Genomic DNA, 16,381 nt, shown 5'->3' with positions numbered 1-16,381 from the left:
TGTTGTCATAAGGAGGTTAAAAATATCTGCCTGATTCTCTGCATACTTTTTTTGTATACACATTTCTTTGGGTATACTTTCAATTGTTTTCTATAGGAGCAAATGAGTTCAAGTTAACAGTTAGCAAAATTGTAGGGGTACAATTAGAGGGGAAAGATATAAGTCTGTTGAGATGGATTCCTATATTTGATACTGAGTTGAAGTAGGAGTGTGAGAAGTGTGCTTTTTTATCAGACATGTTTCTTAATGGTCCAGGAAGGGGATGAGGAAGGGGATGCTATTAATCCAAACAACAATATGAGAGATGATCAGAAGGACTATAATTTGTGCTGAATGTAGATGGAAATAAGATAATTTTGTCTGGATTTGACAGCATTGGAATATTGCACAAGGATCTGTCAGAAGTTGAATCTGGGGCTTATTTAGAATCTTAGCTTTTATTTTTAATAGGTAAGTCATTGGTCCTCCCAATTAGAGCAAATATACGGTACAATGGTGATTGCATATGATTCCATTACTTATGTTTAAATGTTTATCTGTTGCTTTCCCAATGGTTTTGGCTGAGTTTGATAATAGTACAAATAGCTTTTCCAGATTTTTTGTGCATCTTTCTGTCTGTCAGTCAATCTATCTGAAAGCTTACCTGCTTCTTTTACAACAAGGCAACTTGTAAAAGATAAAGAGAAAAACTGAGAAAATTTTGTTTGCAGGTTAGCCTCTGCACCCCTAGCGAGAACACTCCTACAGAGAGTTTGGCTCGGCTTGTCAGCATGGTTTTCCAGTGGTTCCACTCCACAGCATATATGATGGATGATGAAGTTGGCAGCCTAGTGGAGAAACTCAAACCCCAGTTTGTCACCAAATGGTTGAAAACTGTATGTGATGTTAGATTTGATGTCATGGTGATGTGCCTTCTTCCTAAACCAATGGAGTTTGCAAGGGTAAGAATTATATTTCTTGATGTGTAGCAGTGTTACAGATAAACATATTTAGACCCATAAGTAGTGGGCATGCCTAGCAGTTTTAAATTACAGTATTTAATATTTTTAATGCTTGTTGTACACAAGAAGAAAATGTAACATTGACTGCCTTCAATATTGTATGACTTACTTGTGTCACTGAAGTATTTAATACAGCCTTTTTTCCCCTGGCAACTTCCTCAGGTAGGTGGATATTGGGATAAGTCCTGTAGCACTGTGACACAATTAAAGGAAGGTCTGAATCGGATCCTTTGTTTAATTCCATACAATGTAATCAATCAACCTGTGTGGGACTGTATTATGCCAGAATGGCTGGAAGCCATCAGGACTGAAGTGCCAGACAATCAACTGAAGGAATTCAGGGAAGTATTAAGGTATGTAGAATAACATGCAGTCTTTTTAATTCCTGTTGGAGGTTTCAGCATATATTTTAGTCAAATTTCAGACAGAAATCCAACCCTTACGTATCTGAGCTGCAACTCTTGTAAATTGAATGTCAGACATGAAATATGTTCTGTAACATATATGCCTATATGTGAAATTTCAAATCCTTGGAGAAAATGCAGTTGCTTTTTCCATAAACATCAGAACTGGGTTGGGCCCAAAGTTTGAATTGCAAGGAAGCTAAAGGACTCTCAAATCTCTAAACCTCTTGAGATTGCTCCTTAGCCAATGGTTTGATTGAATCAGGTCTTGGAGGCCTGTGAATGTTATTCAGGAACTTGCAGTTTGTATATTAGTTCTTGATATTGAGATCCCAATGAAATTTCAAGTTGTAGAAGAGCAAGTGCCTAAAAGCATAATTCTCCATGGTATTGTTTAATCTTCATCTGAATCTTTTTTAAAAAGGTGGACAGCCAAAGAAGTGCAGCAATCCATGCACCACACCTTGATCATTTTGACTGTGGAAAGAGAGATGCTGGCATATATTTACTTCAGTTGAATTTGATTTCCTTCCCATTTTATTATCAGGAGTTCAGAATACCTTACAAATATAATACAAAAATTAAGACAATATAAGCACCCATAAATTATATAATTTCATCACTTTCTAAAGAGGGAACCAACAAAGTGTTAAATTTCCTAATTGTCAGGAATGTTCACTACTGTAGTTCAGTAGCTTACAGGGCTGATGGTCCCTTTTCACTGGAGATATTTAAGCAAAGGGTGGGAAGCCACAAACAGAAATGCTGTAGTTCTATATTGCTTGCATTGAGGGGCCTCAAGTTTCCTTCTAAATTGACATTCTAAGATTTTTTTCCATCCTTTCATATATGTCAAACATCCTCATTGTCTACTTCATGGTTCTCATAAAACCTCCTTACATAATTTTGGTTCTTTTCAAAATTCCATAGGACTGTTTGCTCTTTTCATGGCAACCAATTGGCACAGTCACATTTGGAATTTATTCCAGTAAAAACTACTGCCATATGATATAGAAATGTTTGTATATAGCTAACATTTTACTGTTCATGTGTCTGATGAAGCAAAATTTTACTTAGGCCAAAAGCCTACCTAAAATAAGCAGTATAGCTGTGTATGTTATGACATGAATAAAACATAATACATTTGTTTACTTTGCATAATGTATACAGAGTTTCAGCATTTAGTAGAGAATTTATTTTATAAAGTTCCAGATAGTTTCCAAATGTGCAAAATGTTTAAAAATAAATAAATAAAATTTGTCTGTAGTATGTTATTCGAAACCAAAGTTTTGAGCTTGAAATGGGGCTGCTTTGATCTCAGACTTCTGGAATTCTCAGAATAGCTGTGCTGAATCAGAACAGGGTGTTTCAGATTCAAAATGGAGCATTTTGAATTTGAAATGTTTCAGATTGGAAAGTTTTGCAAACTGCTGGTTCCAAATAATATGCCAATTAGTAATTAGAAATTTTTGAGTGTCATTTTGATATTTTGTGGGCAACCTTTGCTCCTTTGGGATCCTTTTGAAAAGAATTTGCTAATCAATCTTTTGTCTTTGTGTATTGTAGTAAAATGTTTGATATTGAGCTATGCCCACTTCCTTTTTCTATGGAGGAAATGTTTGGCTTCATGAGCTGTCGATTCACAGGATATCCATCCTCTGTACAAGAACAAGCTCTGCTTTGGCTTCATGTGAGTGCTGACATATCTTTGATCAAGTCATCATATGGAAGCACATTCCAGTGTTGATAGGACATAGTTCCCAGATAGTATTGACTGTATGCATCAGTCTGTCAACAAAATTTTAATATATACTAATCCTGCTTATTTAATATTTAATTCGGCTATCATGTTTTTTAATTATTAGCATTAATTGGAATTTTGGCTCACTGTCCCAAGCAAAAATTAGGTGGTTTCTATTGCTATAATCTTGGAGCTACCTATGATCAAAATGTGTGATCTATGAGACAGGAAAATCTTTTAGAAATCAACTCATACAATAATCTTACAGAGCCTGTACCCTTATTTCCTTTCCTTGCCACCTATATTATGACGTTAATACAGTCTCAAGAAATTGTACAGATGCAGCTGATGCAGAGGCTAAGCAGATCAGTGTTTGGTTGTGCCTGGTTAGAAAGCAGTGTGGCCATTCTATGCATAAGTTTTGTCATGACAGAAAGAAAGATGCAAATTTAAGAAATTAAATCAAAGCTTCAGTAGCAGTTTTAGGTGAGTGGCATTAGACCTCTGAGGAAGCTGACCTAAAGGCAGAAGCTGGGTGCACATATATTAAATTATGCTTATTTGATCTTGATTTGTTGAACAAATAATAAAAATTGGGTTTGTATACTTTGCTAAATCATAAATCATAGTTTCAGTGGTACAATTTACATATCATACTAAGTCAAGACAAAAAAAAAATCACATTATGGCTTAGTGTCATGTATATACCCAACCATAGGCTACAATACACAGTTCAGTTGATCATCATGTGAACTGCAGTCCATAAATACTACAACTGTAGATTCAACCCCCATGCTGTAGATCTTAATTTGTATAGGACAAAATTAAATGCATGTTGCAAGTTCATTTTTCATTTTGACCTAATTTCTAAAATATACACTAGCACTTCAGTTTTTAGTTGAACCTGAGAACACTGTCTTCTTCCTCTTTTTTCAGGTGTTATCTGAATTAGACATTGTAGTTCCGCTTCAGTTGGTAATCAGTATGTTTTCTGATGGTGTTAATTCTGTGAAAGAACTGGCAAATCAAAGAAAATCAAGAGCCAGTGACCTAACTGGGAATCTTGCAGCTCGAAGGGTAATTCATTATCAGTTTCCTTTATAAGAAGAGACACATTTTGCATTTATTTTTTGACTAAATCAGCAGGTGCAATCAGTGAAAATGAAGTGTGATTAAACTAAACTCCTTTGAAATTAGCGAGGCTGAGCTTGCAGTTAAGTGTAAGACTGAACTTGCTTACTTAAAAGAAAGTTCTGTTGAAGATTATAAATTGTAAATATATGCATTTAGGATCAAGCCTAAAATAGACAGGATGCTTTTTCATAGAACTGGCAGTTATGTACAATTTTTTAAAAAGACCCACTAAATGACTGTATAGGTCTTTGACCTGTATCAGGACATTAATGTATTAAGAGAAAAAGGCTTAGTCATTTGCTATCTGATGCAGCCCCAATCTAGGACACCCCATTCCTTATTCATATTACTTGTATAGGGAGAAAAGTTTCCAATAAAGGGCATATGAATTCTGCAACAACTGCAAGTAGTAAATGTGGGAGCATGAAGTTGATGGGATGTCAGCAGGTGTTATACAATTCTAGTATAAAAAAGGATGGTCCCTCCAGCAATTTTAGTCATCATGGCCAATAATAAAGGATTCTGAGAGTTATAGTGTAACTTCAGTTGGAGGGGTATAAAATATAAATATAAAATGTATTGAATTATATCCCCTGGCAGGATCTAGACTAGCTTTTTAAAAAAACACTTCCTGCTTGTTTAAAAATGTATATGCTGAACTTCCAAGCAGAGGAATCCCAATGGAGGCCACAGATATTTTAAACCTATATAAAAAGTTTAAAGTAGCAAGATAAACTATGTAACACAGTAATCTAAACAGTAAACCAGCAGCTGGATAGCAGAAATCAGATCAATTCAAATGGATTTATCATTTCAGAGCTGCAAAAATCTGTAAGACTGCTAGATGATAGGAAAGAAAGTTTTATGTACCTCTCCATTGCCATCATGTAATTGTCTGGATTTTTGCAGTGCAAATGTGGTAACTCCGATTAAAAAGTACCATTAGAACAAACTAAGATTTAACAATAAAAGGCCTAAGAGAATAGAATAGAACAGTTCAGTGGCACATAAAACAGCTAAATGGGATCTCTGAGAAATATATTTGGAATAGCAAGATCACCATTGTTATTAAATCATGCTTTTCTGCTTTTATGACTTCTTTATCAACAGCAGGTAACACTGTGTCTTCATGCTGGGAAAAAGCTTTCTCTGCACATTTCTATCATGAAATCAATGTATTTTCTTATATTAAATGTTCAGGAGCTTACCTGCAATTCTGTCTGTGTTATTTTAATTATTTGAATTTCTTTAGGTGAGCATTGCCTCTGATCCAGGACGCAGAGTTCAGCATAATACACTGAGTCCGTTTCCAAGTCCATTTCAGAGTCCATTTCGCAGCCCCGTGCACAGCCCTTTCCGCAGCCCTTTCAAAAATTTTGGACACCCTGGAGGAGGAAGGACCATTGACTTTGACTGTGATGATGATGAAATGAATTTGAGTTGTTTCATCCTGATGTTTGATCTCATCTTGAAGCAGGTAATAGTATACATCCCAGTATTTTAAATAAAGCTATTGATACAGGTGCCATTTTGCGAGCCAGAGATCATTGATATGCATCTAGAAAGATTCAGTAGTATACAATCTTTCTGGGGTCAAGAGTTCATTAGACTTGGGCATGTACTCTTGGCCTCTTGCTGAGGCCAAGAAACTACATCTGTACTACCTTTTCCAGCTGCTAGGCATTATGATTCATGGTCCAGATATTTTTAAAAAATCAAAATATCACAGATCTTATGGGATTCTGTGACTGTTTAATTTGTGGATTGGATTAGGGTTAGGGCTTCTGGAGGGCCAGAGAGGGATCATTAACAACCTCTGACCTAATGGGGGAGAGATATGTAGAGTAACTGATAAATGTTGCTTGCAAATTACTGATTTCACACAACATACTACCGGGAATTTGAATATGGGTCAGAGGCCTGTATCCTAAATTCAGCTCAAAATTCAGTGAAAACAGTTAATTTCAGGGTGTAAATAGTCAATTGCTTAGTTGAATGTTCCCCTATCAAAACTCCCTACCCATTCAAACTTAAACTAGCCTACTCTCCAATGTCCAGCTTTCTTCATGTACCTTTTAGAAGGACTGTGCAAAACTTCAAATACATGCTTCTAGTTAATGAAGCTTCAGTTGAATTACCCAAAGCAGATTTGCAGATTGAAGCAGAGATCTGCTTTTATGCAGCAAATCAAATCTAACCATCTCTATCCTAACCTCTTTCTCTGTGGTCTGCCTATCTCTGGCATTAAATTTCACTGTGCTAGTCTGGTTTTGCTGCTCTGCTAACTAACTTAGGGTGTTGCCAGTAAGGCACAGTCCTGATACAATTTAATTCCATCCAGAAGAGGCTTTGCCAATGTGTCCTGCCCAGTCCAAAACAAAGGAAACCAGGGATAAGGGGGTCCTTCCCAGGAGGAGCTAATCTTGCCAGCCAGCTATTATAGCCCCACAGTAACCCTGATAAATCCACTAATCAGAGGCAGCAAAGCTAACTTGTATCAGAAGGGGAAGCCAACGGTCATTAGTGTCATGCTAAGAAAAGGAAATGGACAAACAAGAACTTTTAATAGTTTTTTATAGTTTTTATTTTTAAGCTGGAATACAGATAGTCCTCATTTAGGACTGCCTCGGACAGCAACCATTTGCAGTTACGATGGTAATGAAAAAGTACCAATACCCATATTTACAACTTTTGCAGCATCCCTCTGTCACCTGTTTGCCATTACAGTCAGTTAGTATGTGTGGTCCTGTGCCTGACCCGTTCACCCCCCACCAAAAGAGCGGAGAGATTGCCTAAACAAGCTATTTCTTCCTGAGCTGCTTTTCTCTGCACACAGTGCATCCCTAAAAAGTGCTAACTGCAAGTTAACAAGCTCTTAATTACTTGATTAGAACCCTCTGCTGACTGGCAGCTGATGCCTGAAACTGACAAAACCCTAATCAGTTTCACACTGAAGGTAAACAGCCAACACCAATACATTCCTTTTGATGTGTATTCACCATTGTGTGCCTGCTTACTCTCTTGTAATCCCATCCTCTTCAATACGTGTAAATGCAAACATTCTCTTCTTGCTAATTATCCCAGCACTGGGGTGAGAATTCCAAAGGGTGGGGAGTGGGGAAAAGGGGCTGTAAGATTTGCCCTTTTACCTGGCTTCCTTCTGAGTTCCAGGAACCTTTCCTGCCATTTGGGCTCACTCAGTGGTTTGGGGTTGTATCCTTCTAATGCAAAGCAAAGGAATGCTGAAGTAAAATCATAAGCACAGTTGCAGTCATGTGATTTTTTTTCACTTAGTGACAGCTTTGCTTAACGACCAAGTTGCCAGTCCCAATTGCAATAGCTAAATGAGGACTACCTGGAAGACATTTACTGCACTGATTTGATCAGAGCCACTTAAGCTCTTTCCTGGATAATGTAGTGGCTCCTGTCCTGCCTTTTCCTCATCTCTGCAAAAAAGAGAAGTCTCTCTCCTGATGACCTAGCAGACACAACCGTGTAGTTTTCTATGGCACAGTATAGAAATGGGATTTTTTTTCAGCCTTCCAGTCTACCTTACAGCCCTGGTATTCTCCTACCTAAACTTTAATAAAACTTGGCCATACTTGGTATCCAGATCCAGTCAAGGTTAGCTAGGTGCTGCCAATTGCTGAAAATTCTACCAACCGTACTATTTTCATTTTCTTTCCAATCTATAAAGCAGCTTCAGCTATTTTGATGTTCACTGTTATAATGAACCTTTTAAAAAGATTGAATAAAAAAATCTCAAAGTAGTTGAATTTAAATGTAATTTAAACTTGAATCTCAAACTGCAACTTAAATGGAATCATGTCTGTTTTGCATTTAAAATCTCAAACTAGAATTGATTCACACTGATTCATACAGGCTTTATTTTTAATATGGAGAAGTAGTCAGTTTTATCATTCTCATCTGCATGCTGCATATTATGATTTTTATGAACATACAGTACATGCCAGCTTTTAGAGATGAATACCATGGAATCTGTGCTGCATTCATAAACCCAAAAGAATCTCCTAGTCAGCATTACACATACTGCCTTCTTTTTATTCTGAATTCAAGTCAGATAGATGGATGTCTGATTAATTTATTCAGGTAGCCAGAACAAGAACAAGAAGAACTGGAACAAGAAGAGACAGTGTGGTTTAGCTAGCGTCTTCTGTAGTGGGTGGCTATAATAAATCTAATTAATAATAAGGACTGTGATGGATTGGGGCTGGGAAGCCTCATGTTCAAATCGAATTGGGATTCAACAGTAGAGCTCATGGGGTGATTTTGAAACAATTATTATGTCTCAGCCCAACCTATCTCACAGGCTTGTTGTTAGGATAAAAATCAGGCAGACTTCTGATGTGTAATACTGTAAGCTCACAAAAGAAAAACAAGATATAAAGACAAGGTAGAAATGTAATGGTAAGGTTTTGATGACTATAACCACACCATAATCACCATACAACTGGACTATTGCAATGTACCCTATGTGGGGCTGCCTTTGAAGATGACTTGGAAGATACAATACAGAATGCAGAGGTCAGACTCCTAGCTGCGAAAACCCATTGTTACGCCCATCTTACAGTCATTGCATTGGCTACTAACAGGTTTATAGGCTCAGTCTGAAGCACTATTTTTTTTAACCCATAAAGCCCTATAAGGTGTGGCACTAGGTTATAGCGGGTACTACCTTACCAAATGTAACATTGCCCATCTGATCCAGTCATCAATAAAGGTCTGATTGTAGGTTCCATGCCCATGGAAAGTAAGAGAGGCACAGACCATGAGACAAATCTTTTTGCAGAACATAATACTGGATTAGAACTTTAGTTCTCTGGTAGCAGCTGTTGTACTTTCAATAGTTGTTTGGCAGGAAGAAATTCAACTGTTATGAATTTTCAAAGGGAATAGTAACAAGTCACTTATTGATTTTGTTTTGTCTGTTTTTCAGCTGTTCAAATACATGGAGCTCTCAGCCATGAGACCCAGTGTGCTATATTAGTTAGTGGGTTGGACTAGAACTAGGATGAGCTAAGTTGAAATACTCACAGAGCCATGGAAGATGATTTGGTGGTTTTTGGCTAATGTGGTCTCTCTTTATGCAATCTGCTACACAAAGTTGTTGTGGAGTAAAATTGGAGGAAAATATATTATATATATATTTTTTTGAGCTCTCAGAGGAAAAATAGGACATAATCTTAATAATATATTAAAAAGCACTGTGAGAGGAAAAATGCGAGTAGCCTAAAACTTATTTTGATATAGATATATGTTGCTTAATCACATTTAATAATAAAAGCAAGGGGCACTGACAGGAAATAATCCTTGCAAAACCAGAGCAAACTGTTAAATAAGCAGACTTGTTGATGGGAACAGATGTGACAGGGACAAAGGGAATGGGAAAGTGTGGTGAAATTAGCTCTGGGGACATTATGACAATCCTAAGAGTCATGATTGTGGTTTGCGGTTTTAAAGGATAAAAAGGATTGCAATTTGGGGGTCTGCACCCACACGGGTTAGGCTGTCCCAGTGACGGCCTGCTCCTGTCGGTCCGCATTGCAATGTGTATCTAAGTAAGTACCTTGTATGTTATTGATTGCACTTTACTTTCTTGCTGAACTAACTTTTAATAAAGCTCTTAAGAAGAACTTAGAACTTTGAGGTGACTTGTTTTATGGTGTGTCTGTCTCCCGTGTTTAATGAGGTTATTTCCCTGACAGCACCTTTAAGAGATACTCATCTACTGATTTTATCTTTTGCCAATATTTGGTGTATCAGTTGCTTTGTTAGTGATTACTCCTAAAATCTATTTTTCAGATGGAATTACAAGATGATGGCATTACCCTGGGCTTGGAGAATAGCATATCAAAAGACATAATTTCTATCATCAACAATGTGTTCCAGGCCCCTTGGGGTGGCTCTCATATTTGTCAAAAAGATGAGAAGGCAGTAGAATGTAATTTGTGCCAATCTAGTATCTTGTGCTATCAGCTGGCTTGTGAACTCTTGGAAAGGCTAGCCCCAAAAGAAGAAATCAGACTGGTGGTAAGCAACTTAAAGAAAGGATCACTCAGTCTACAGATCTCTGAAAGAAGCATCCACAAAAATTCCTACTGCATTTATATATCTATGTTATAACTGTGATATTTGCCTTCTGTGTTTCATATGTTGAATGTACAATATAATGCCATTTGATTTATGAAGAAAACTATATAGAAACCCAGTGGGTGTACAAACTTTCAAGTTCTCAAGGCCCCATTCACCAGTAAATAGAAAAGGGAGTAGAATGGCAACTGTGACTGTTCAGATGTTGCTACAGTTCCTAAATTTAATCACTATTAATCAGATGGGAAAGGCTGCTGGGAGATATAGTTCAGCAACATCTGGAGGGCCATCATTTTTTCACCTTAGTAATGGCAATGATCCTATTTATGTTCAAAGTAAGATTACGAACAACAACAATAAAACTAAGTGAAAGTGGGATACCATATAATGATGATGAAATATGGTAAAAAAAATTACACCATTATTACCAATTGTTTAAAATATGGCTGTTTCTTGTACTCTCACCCTCAGCCCCAACAGTTTATAAATCTCAGCTGTGTGAAGTGTGAGACATCATTTTTGTAGGGATTGCTTGTCTGGTTGATGATATACTTAAAATTATGAAAAGAAACACAAAGATAAAATGGAAAAGTCTACTATCTGTTGATTAGTCTTAGTTCTCCTTGTAAAGTATGTTTACCCTGAAATATGTACATGTGGATAGTGAACATTATTTGTATTTGCTCTTATGTTCTAAAGGAACCAACAGATAACTTAGAGGACAGCCTTCTTGATTCCAAACCAGAGTTCATTATAGGAACTGAAGGGGATGCAGAAAACAAATCTGCCCCAAAGCATGGAGAAAACCCAGGGAACCACACAGAAACAACAGAAAATACAGGTATTGTTTTTTAGAATGTTAAAGTTAAAATACCAGAGTGACTAAAACTGAAAGATAGCCAATACTTGTTTATTTAATTTATAACTCACCACAATCTCATGACTCTTGGCAATGCACATACAAAACATAAACAACATAAAGAGAGAATTTGCTAATTTGTACTCACTTTTAATTCTCCACTGGCTTTCCAGTTGTAATTTCTGGCACTTCATTTCCCTTCATTCCCTTCAATAAACCATGGTGTCAACTGGGATTAGTTCCCGGAAAGAGGCCTCTTGGGGTGATTGAGTCTAATGGCGGACTAGCCTCCCATTGCCAGTGGTTTACTAGGCATTGAACTGAACTGCCTGCCAGAGAACTGGGAAACTCCCTTCCAGAAATCAATAACATTCTTTAGACACCTGGGACAGAGCATGTAAACCAATCCCACTACCCCATGAGGGTATGGATTAGCTAGATGTTTTCCCTTTTATTCCATGAACTGAAACATTATTTTAAATTAATCCATCTCCAAGAATCCTTCCTAACTTTATTAAACACTTGATAGACATAATTACAGTGAACCTGACTGAAAGCATTTAGCACTTAAAGTAAAACTCTATGAATATGGATACTTGTAAATATGCATGTATTCATTGATTTATGAATCAAGATGTATAAGGCTGCCCATCTTAAGAACATAACTCTGGGTGGTATATTCCTAGCAGGGTCACTGTCGGGCCCAGCCCAAGAACAACAATCAAACAGTCCAGTCCAGTTCCTTTATTTGCTTACACCTCAAAGACAGAATCTTGCCAAACTAAATCTATACTACAGCAACTAGTGGATATATCCTGGGAGATTCTAGGGAGTGGCTACCCTGAACCTTTTACTCTTCCCATGCTCTTCCTGTGGATTGTATTGTCTTTTGTCTCCTTTCCCCTGCTGGAATGCACCCCCTCCTTCCTGATAGCCTTGATCTCCCGCATCACTCTCTGCCTCATAGTTACATTCCATCACAGTCACCCAAGACATGACAGTTATGCCAGCTGCCCAGTTATAGACACCTATGTTGGGCAGCAGTAATCTAGGAAGATGCAGGAGCCAGATGATCACTTTATTGACAACAGCAAATACATCATTTCATATTGTGTGGAAGAAAGCAATGCTAAATCACTCCTGAATTTTATCAAGAAAACCATATGGATAGACAGCAAAAAGTGATTGACAATATAGTGCTGGATAATAGACCCCTCAAGTTGGATGGCACCCAACATAATACTGAGGAATATCTGAGGATCTTTCAGGGTACTAATGGTGTTTATGTCATGGCTAGATTGAAGCCTTCACAGCATTTAATTGCCAATGTTGTCATGCAGGAAAATAACACCCAAAACTGCAAAGACAAAATTACAAGGGAAATATGGAAAGTAAGAAGCATAAACATGGGAAAGCTCAATACAATGAAAGATGAAAAGAATTGATTATGCATTGAAAACTTAGACATCAGTGAAATTAAAGGGAGCTGAGTTAGACTCTCAGAAGATACTCCTCAGGACACAAAAACCAAAGAAGGAACAGTGTTGCTTTTATAGGAAGGATATAGCAAGGACAGTTCCTGAGTATAGTGCAATCATTGACTGAATAATATCAGTTTGACAACACTTTAATGTAACAAGCACCCAAATTTATGGCAAAACCACTGAAGCAGAAGAAAAGGAGGTTGAAGAGCTTTATGATCAAGTTCAATTTGAAATTGACAGAAGATCCAAACAAGATGTGCTGTTTGTGATTGGAGATTGGAATGCTAAAGCTGGAAATACTAAGAAGGAAAATGTAGCTAGACTGATTGGCTTGGGAAAGTGAAATAAAGCAGGAAAACAACTTGTTATTGATTTCTTCATTGCTAACACAATGTTCCAATAACCAAAATGACTTCTATGTACATGGATGTCATCAGATGGAGTACTCAGAAATCAAATTGACTATATTTGGTACAAGGAGGTGAAAACTCAGTTGTACAGCAAAGAAATGGCAAGGAGCTGACTGTGGAAGAGATCATAAATTGCTCATACGCAAGTTCCCAGTTAAGCTAAAGAAGAAGAAAGCCAACCAGTTTCCATATTATGATCTTGAGCACATACCCATCGTTTTCAAGGAGAACATCAGAAATCACTTTGAAGTCCTGAATCTCATTGATAGGGAATCAGAAGAACTGTGGTATGAAATCAAATATGTTGTTAAGAATGAATGTGAACGCCAGAAGGTTACAGGAATTGATGGAATAGCTACAGAAATATGGCAAGCAACAGAAGAAGAAACTATAAAGATTCTAACCAAGCCATGCCAGCAAATCTAGAGAATGACACAGTAGCCAACAAATTGGAACAGGTCAGCCTATATTCCAATACCAAAGAAAGGAGAATTAACAGTATGTGCAAATTATCATACAGTATCCTTAAGTTCACATGCTAGCAAATTAATGCTTAGGATTATCCAACACAGATTAGAGCCCTACATGGAGAGGAAGGTGCCAGATTTTCAAGCTGGCTTTAGAAAATGCAAATGATCTAGTGATGAAGTCAAGGAGGATAGTGAAAAAATGGGACTACAATTAAATACAAAGAAGAACAAACTAATGACAACAGGTACAGTAACCAGTCTTAGAACTGACAATGAAGATACTGAAGTGATGTATAGCTTCTGCCTTTTATAATCAACTATCAACAGTGAAGGAGCCAGAAGTCAAGAAACTATGGTGTAAACTAGCATTTGGTAGAGTAGCAATGAAGAACTTGGAAAAGATATTCAGATGCCATGATATGTCTATACCTACGAAGATCAGAACTTGTAGTTAATGGTTTTCCCTGTCACACTTTATGGAAGCAGAAGTTGCACTTTGAAGAAGCAGAATAGAAAGAATATTAATATGTTTGAACTTTAGCTTGAATAAGACACCTCAAAATATCATAGATATCAAAGAAAACAAACAAATGGTTCATCGAGCAAATCAACCCAGAGTTCTCAATAGAGGCACAAATGACCAGGCTCAAATTATCCTACTTTGGACACATTATGTGAAGACCTTTGTCTCTGGAGAAGGCTCTAATGCTGGAAAGGTAGAAGGAAAGCGAAGAGGAGGATGACCAGCACAAAGTGGATGGACTGAATTACAGTAGCAATGGGTTCACCCTTGTAAGAGGGTGGGAGTCAGATCATCCTGGAGAAAAACTATATGGTTGCTGAGAGTCGACACTGATTTGATGGCATATAATCATTATATAACTTAAACAAATTATACATATTATGCAGATATATAACAGGCATTCAGTTTTTAACCAAGAAATTAAACATTTGCCATACAGAACCATTACTGATTTGCCTTTCAGCCAACTCAAAGTCTGAAAGTGAGCAGGTATCTTCAATCTAGGATTTTAAGTTCAAAGAAGTAGTTTCTTTCCAATAAATTTTCTGTATTTTGGGGGCTATATTTCAAGCTCATAAAATCTTCACAAACTGATAAATTTCATGTTTTCAGGATATGATTCAATATTGCATTAACATCTTTAAACCTTTTTCTCTTCACAAACTCATGTTAACAAATGGGAGCAAGCCCAAATTGTAGCAAAATCTCCTCAAATATATTAAATCTCCAGGATAAGAATGATAATAGCAACTTCTGACCCCAAATTATTTGTTCGATTGGAAAATGTTTTAAAAGATTCTAAACACATAAACATTTTTTCATAGACAACTGAAAGGTGTTACTAAGAGAGATTGTGGAATTTTAGAATAGAGTTAGGAATATCCTATTTTAATAAATCAATACTGTCTCTTGTATCTCTTCTGAGCATAAGATGATACTACTTCACCAAAAGATACTTAACTTTACTGGACACATCAGCAGATGTTTAAAAAGGATTATATAATGCATCAGGACCAAATTGTGTAGTCAAATGATACTTACCTACTTACTATTATTTATATGCTGTTCCAGTCCAGGACTTTGAATGGCTCACATTTTTCAATAATAAATGTAAAAAGTAATCAGTACAACAAAAATAACAGCAAAACCAAAGAACAACCCAAGAAACAACAGCACCCTACATAAAATGTTGAATTGTCCTTCCTGCTGTGTCACAGCATCCTTCTCTGGATAAACTGGAAAAGCGAACGCTTTTATAAAAATGATCAGTATGACCACAGGCCAAAGAAAAAAGAGGAGATAATAGTATTGGTTTTGCCTTGGTTTTAAAACTTAAAAAAAATAATGTAAAAATAATATAATAAAAAAGTAAAAGAAAGAAAAACAATATGGACTCCTAGATGGAGCATGTTGTAACTGTGATTTAGAAATTTCCCCCCTTCCCATTTTTACTTGAGGATTTTTTAGAAAGTAAATATGAACAAAATAGTCTGTCAATCTGTTCCCAGCCATATTAATTAATCAGCGGCTTCTGGATCAGGTAATACAGGTAGTCCTCACCTAACTACCACAGTTGGGACCGGAATCTTGATCGTTGAGTGAAGCGGTCATTAAGCATGATGCCCATGTGACTGCTTTGCTCAACTACTGCAATCCGGGCACTCCTGGTTGCAGTCATTAAGCAATCTCCTGAGTCGTTAAGCAGACGGAGCGAAAGAGCTGTCTGCTGAAGGATTTGTCTTCTCCCAGCAGGCAGCCCTTGTTCCTGCACACCGCTGAGAGGTTTCTGCTCCCCTCTATGGACAGAGGGGAAATCCTTTGTGGGGCTGGAAGAATGGAGCTCAAGTCTTCAGGATATGAGCTCTGTTCCTGCATACTACTGAGAGGTTTCCCTCCATCCCCTCTGCTTGCAACCTTCCCTGCTGGCTTCCCCATTGACTTTCTGGGGAAACCAGCAGAGAAGATTGCAAATGGCAATCACATGATTGTGGGGAGCTTGGCAACTGGTCGTAAATGTGAGCTGGTTGCCAAGGGCCTGAAATGCAGCCACTTGACTGCTGGGTGGATGGTGCAATGTTTTATGATGGCCAGAAATGCTTTACGGGCCATAAAGCTCCCTATCTGAGGTTGCTGTAACTTTGAAACTTCATTAAACGAGCAGTTGTTAAGTGAGGACTACCCGTATTTTCACACCTGGGTCAAGTGTGTCTAGAAATAGGGTAACACAAAATCTGAAAATGGTAT

The 16,381-nt window shown here is 37.3% G+C and overlaps 1 protein-coding gene across 1 annotated transcript in view; it reads left to right on the top strand.

The window, feature by feature from the left end:
• Nucleotides 1-16,381, top strand: part of UNC79 (unc-79 subunit of NALCN channel complex) — a 130,582-nt gene that overhangs the window by 38,276 nt on the left and 75,925 nt on the right. Inside the window, exons 14-20 of the mRNA XM_088145212.1 lie at nt 711-941; nt 1,164-1,354; nt 2,972-3,095; nt 4,083-4,223; nt 5,533-5,757; nt 10,104-10,331; nt 11,091-11,232. Coding sequence (XP_088001338.1) covers nt 711-941; nt 1,164-1,354; nt 2,972-3,095; nt 4,083-4,223; nt 5,533-5,757; nt 10,104-10,331; nt 11,091-11,232 — 1,282 coding nt within the window. The remainder of the gene's footprint in view (nt 1-710; nt 942-1,163; nt 1,355-2,971; nt 3,096-4,082; nt 4,224-5,532; nt 5,758-10,103; nt 10,332-11,090; nt 11,233-16,381) is intronic.

Source organism: Python bivittatus, unplaced genomic scaffold, assembly GCF_059951505.1.
Source record: "Python bivittatus isolate LINGU-HERP-01145 unplaced genomic scaffold, Pbiv_v1 ctg000480_np1212, whole genome shotgun sequence".
Lineage (NCBI taxonomy): Eukaryota > Metazoa > Chordata > Lepidosauria > Squamata > Pythonidae > Python > Python bivittatus.
Note: the sequence above shows the minus strand (reverse complement) of the source record. Positions and strands in the feature narration are given on the sequence as shown.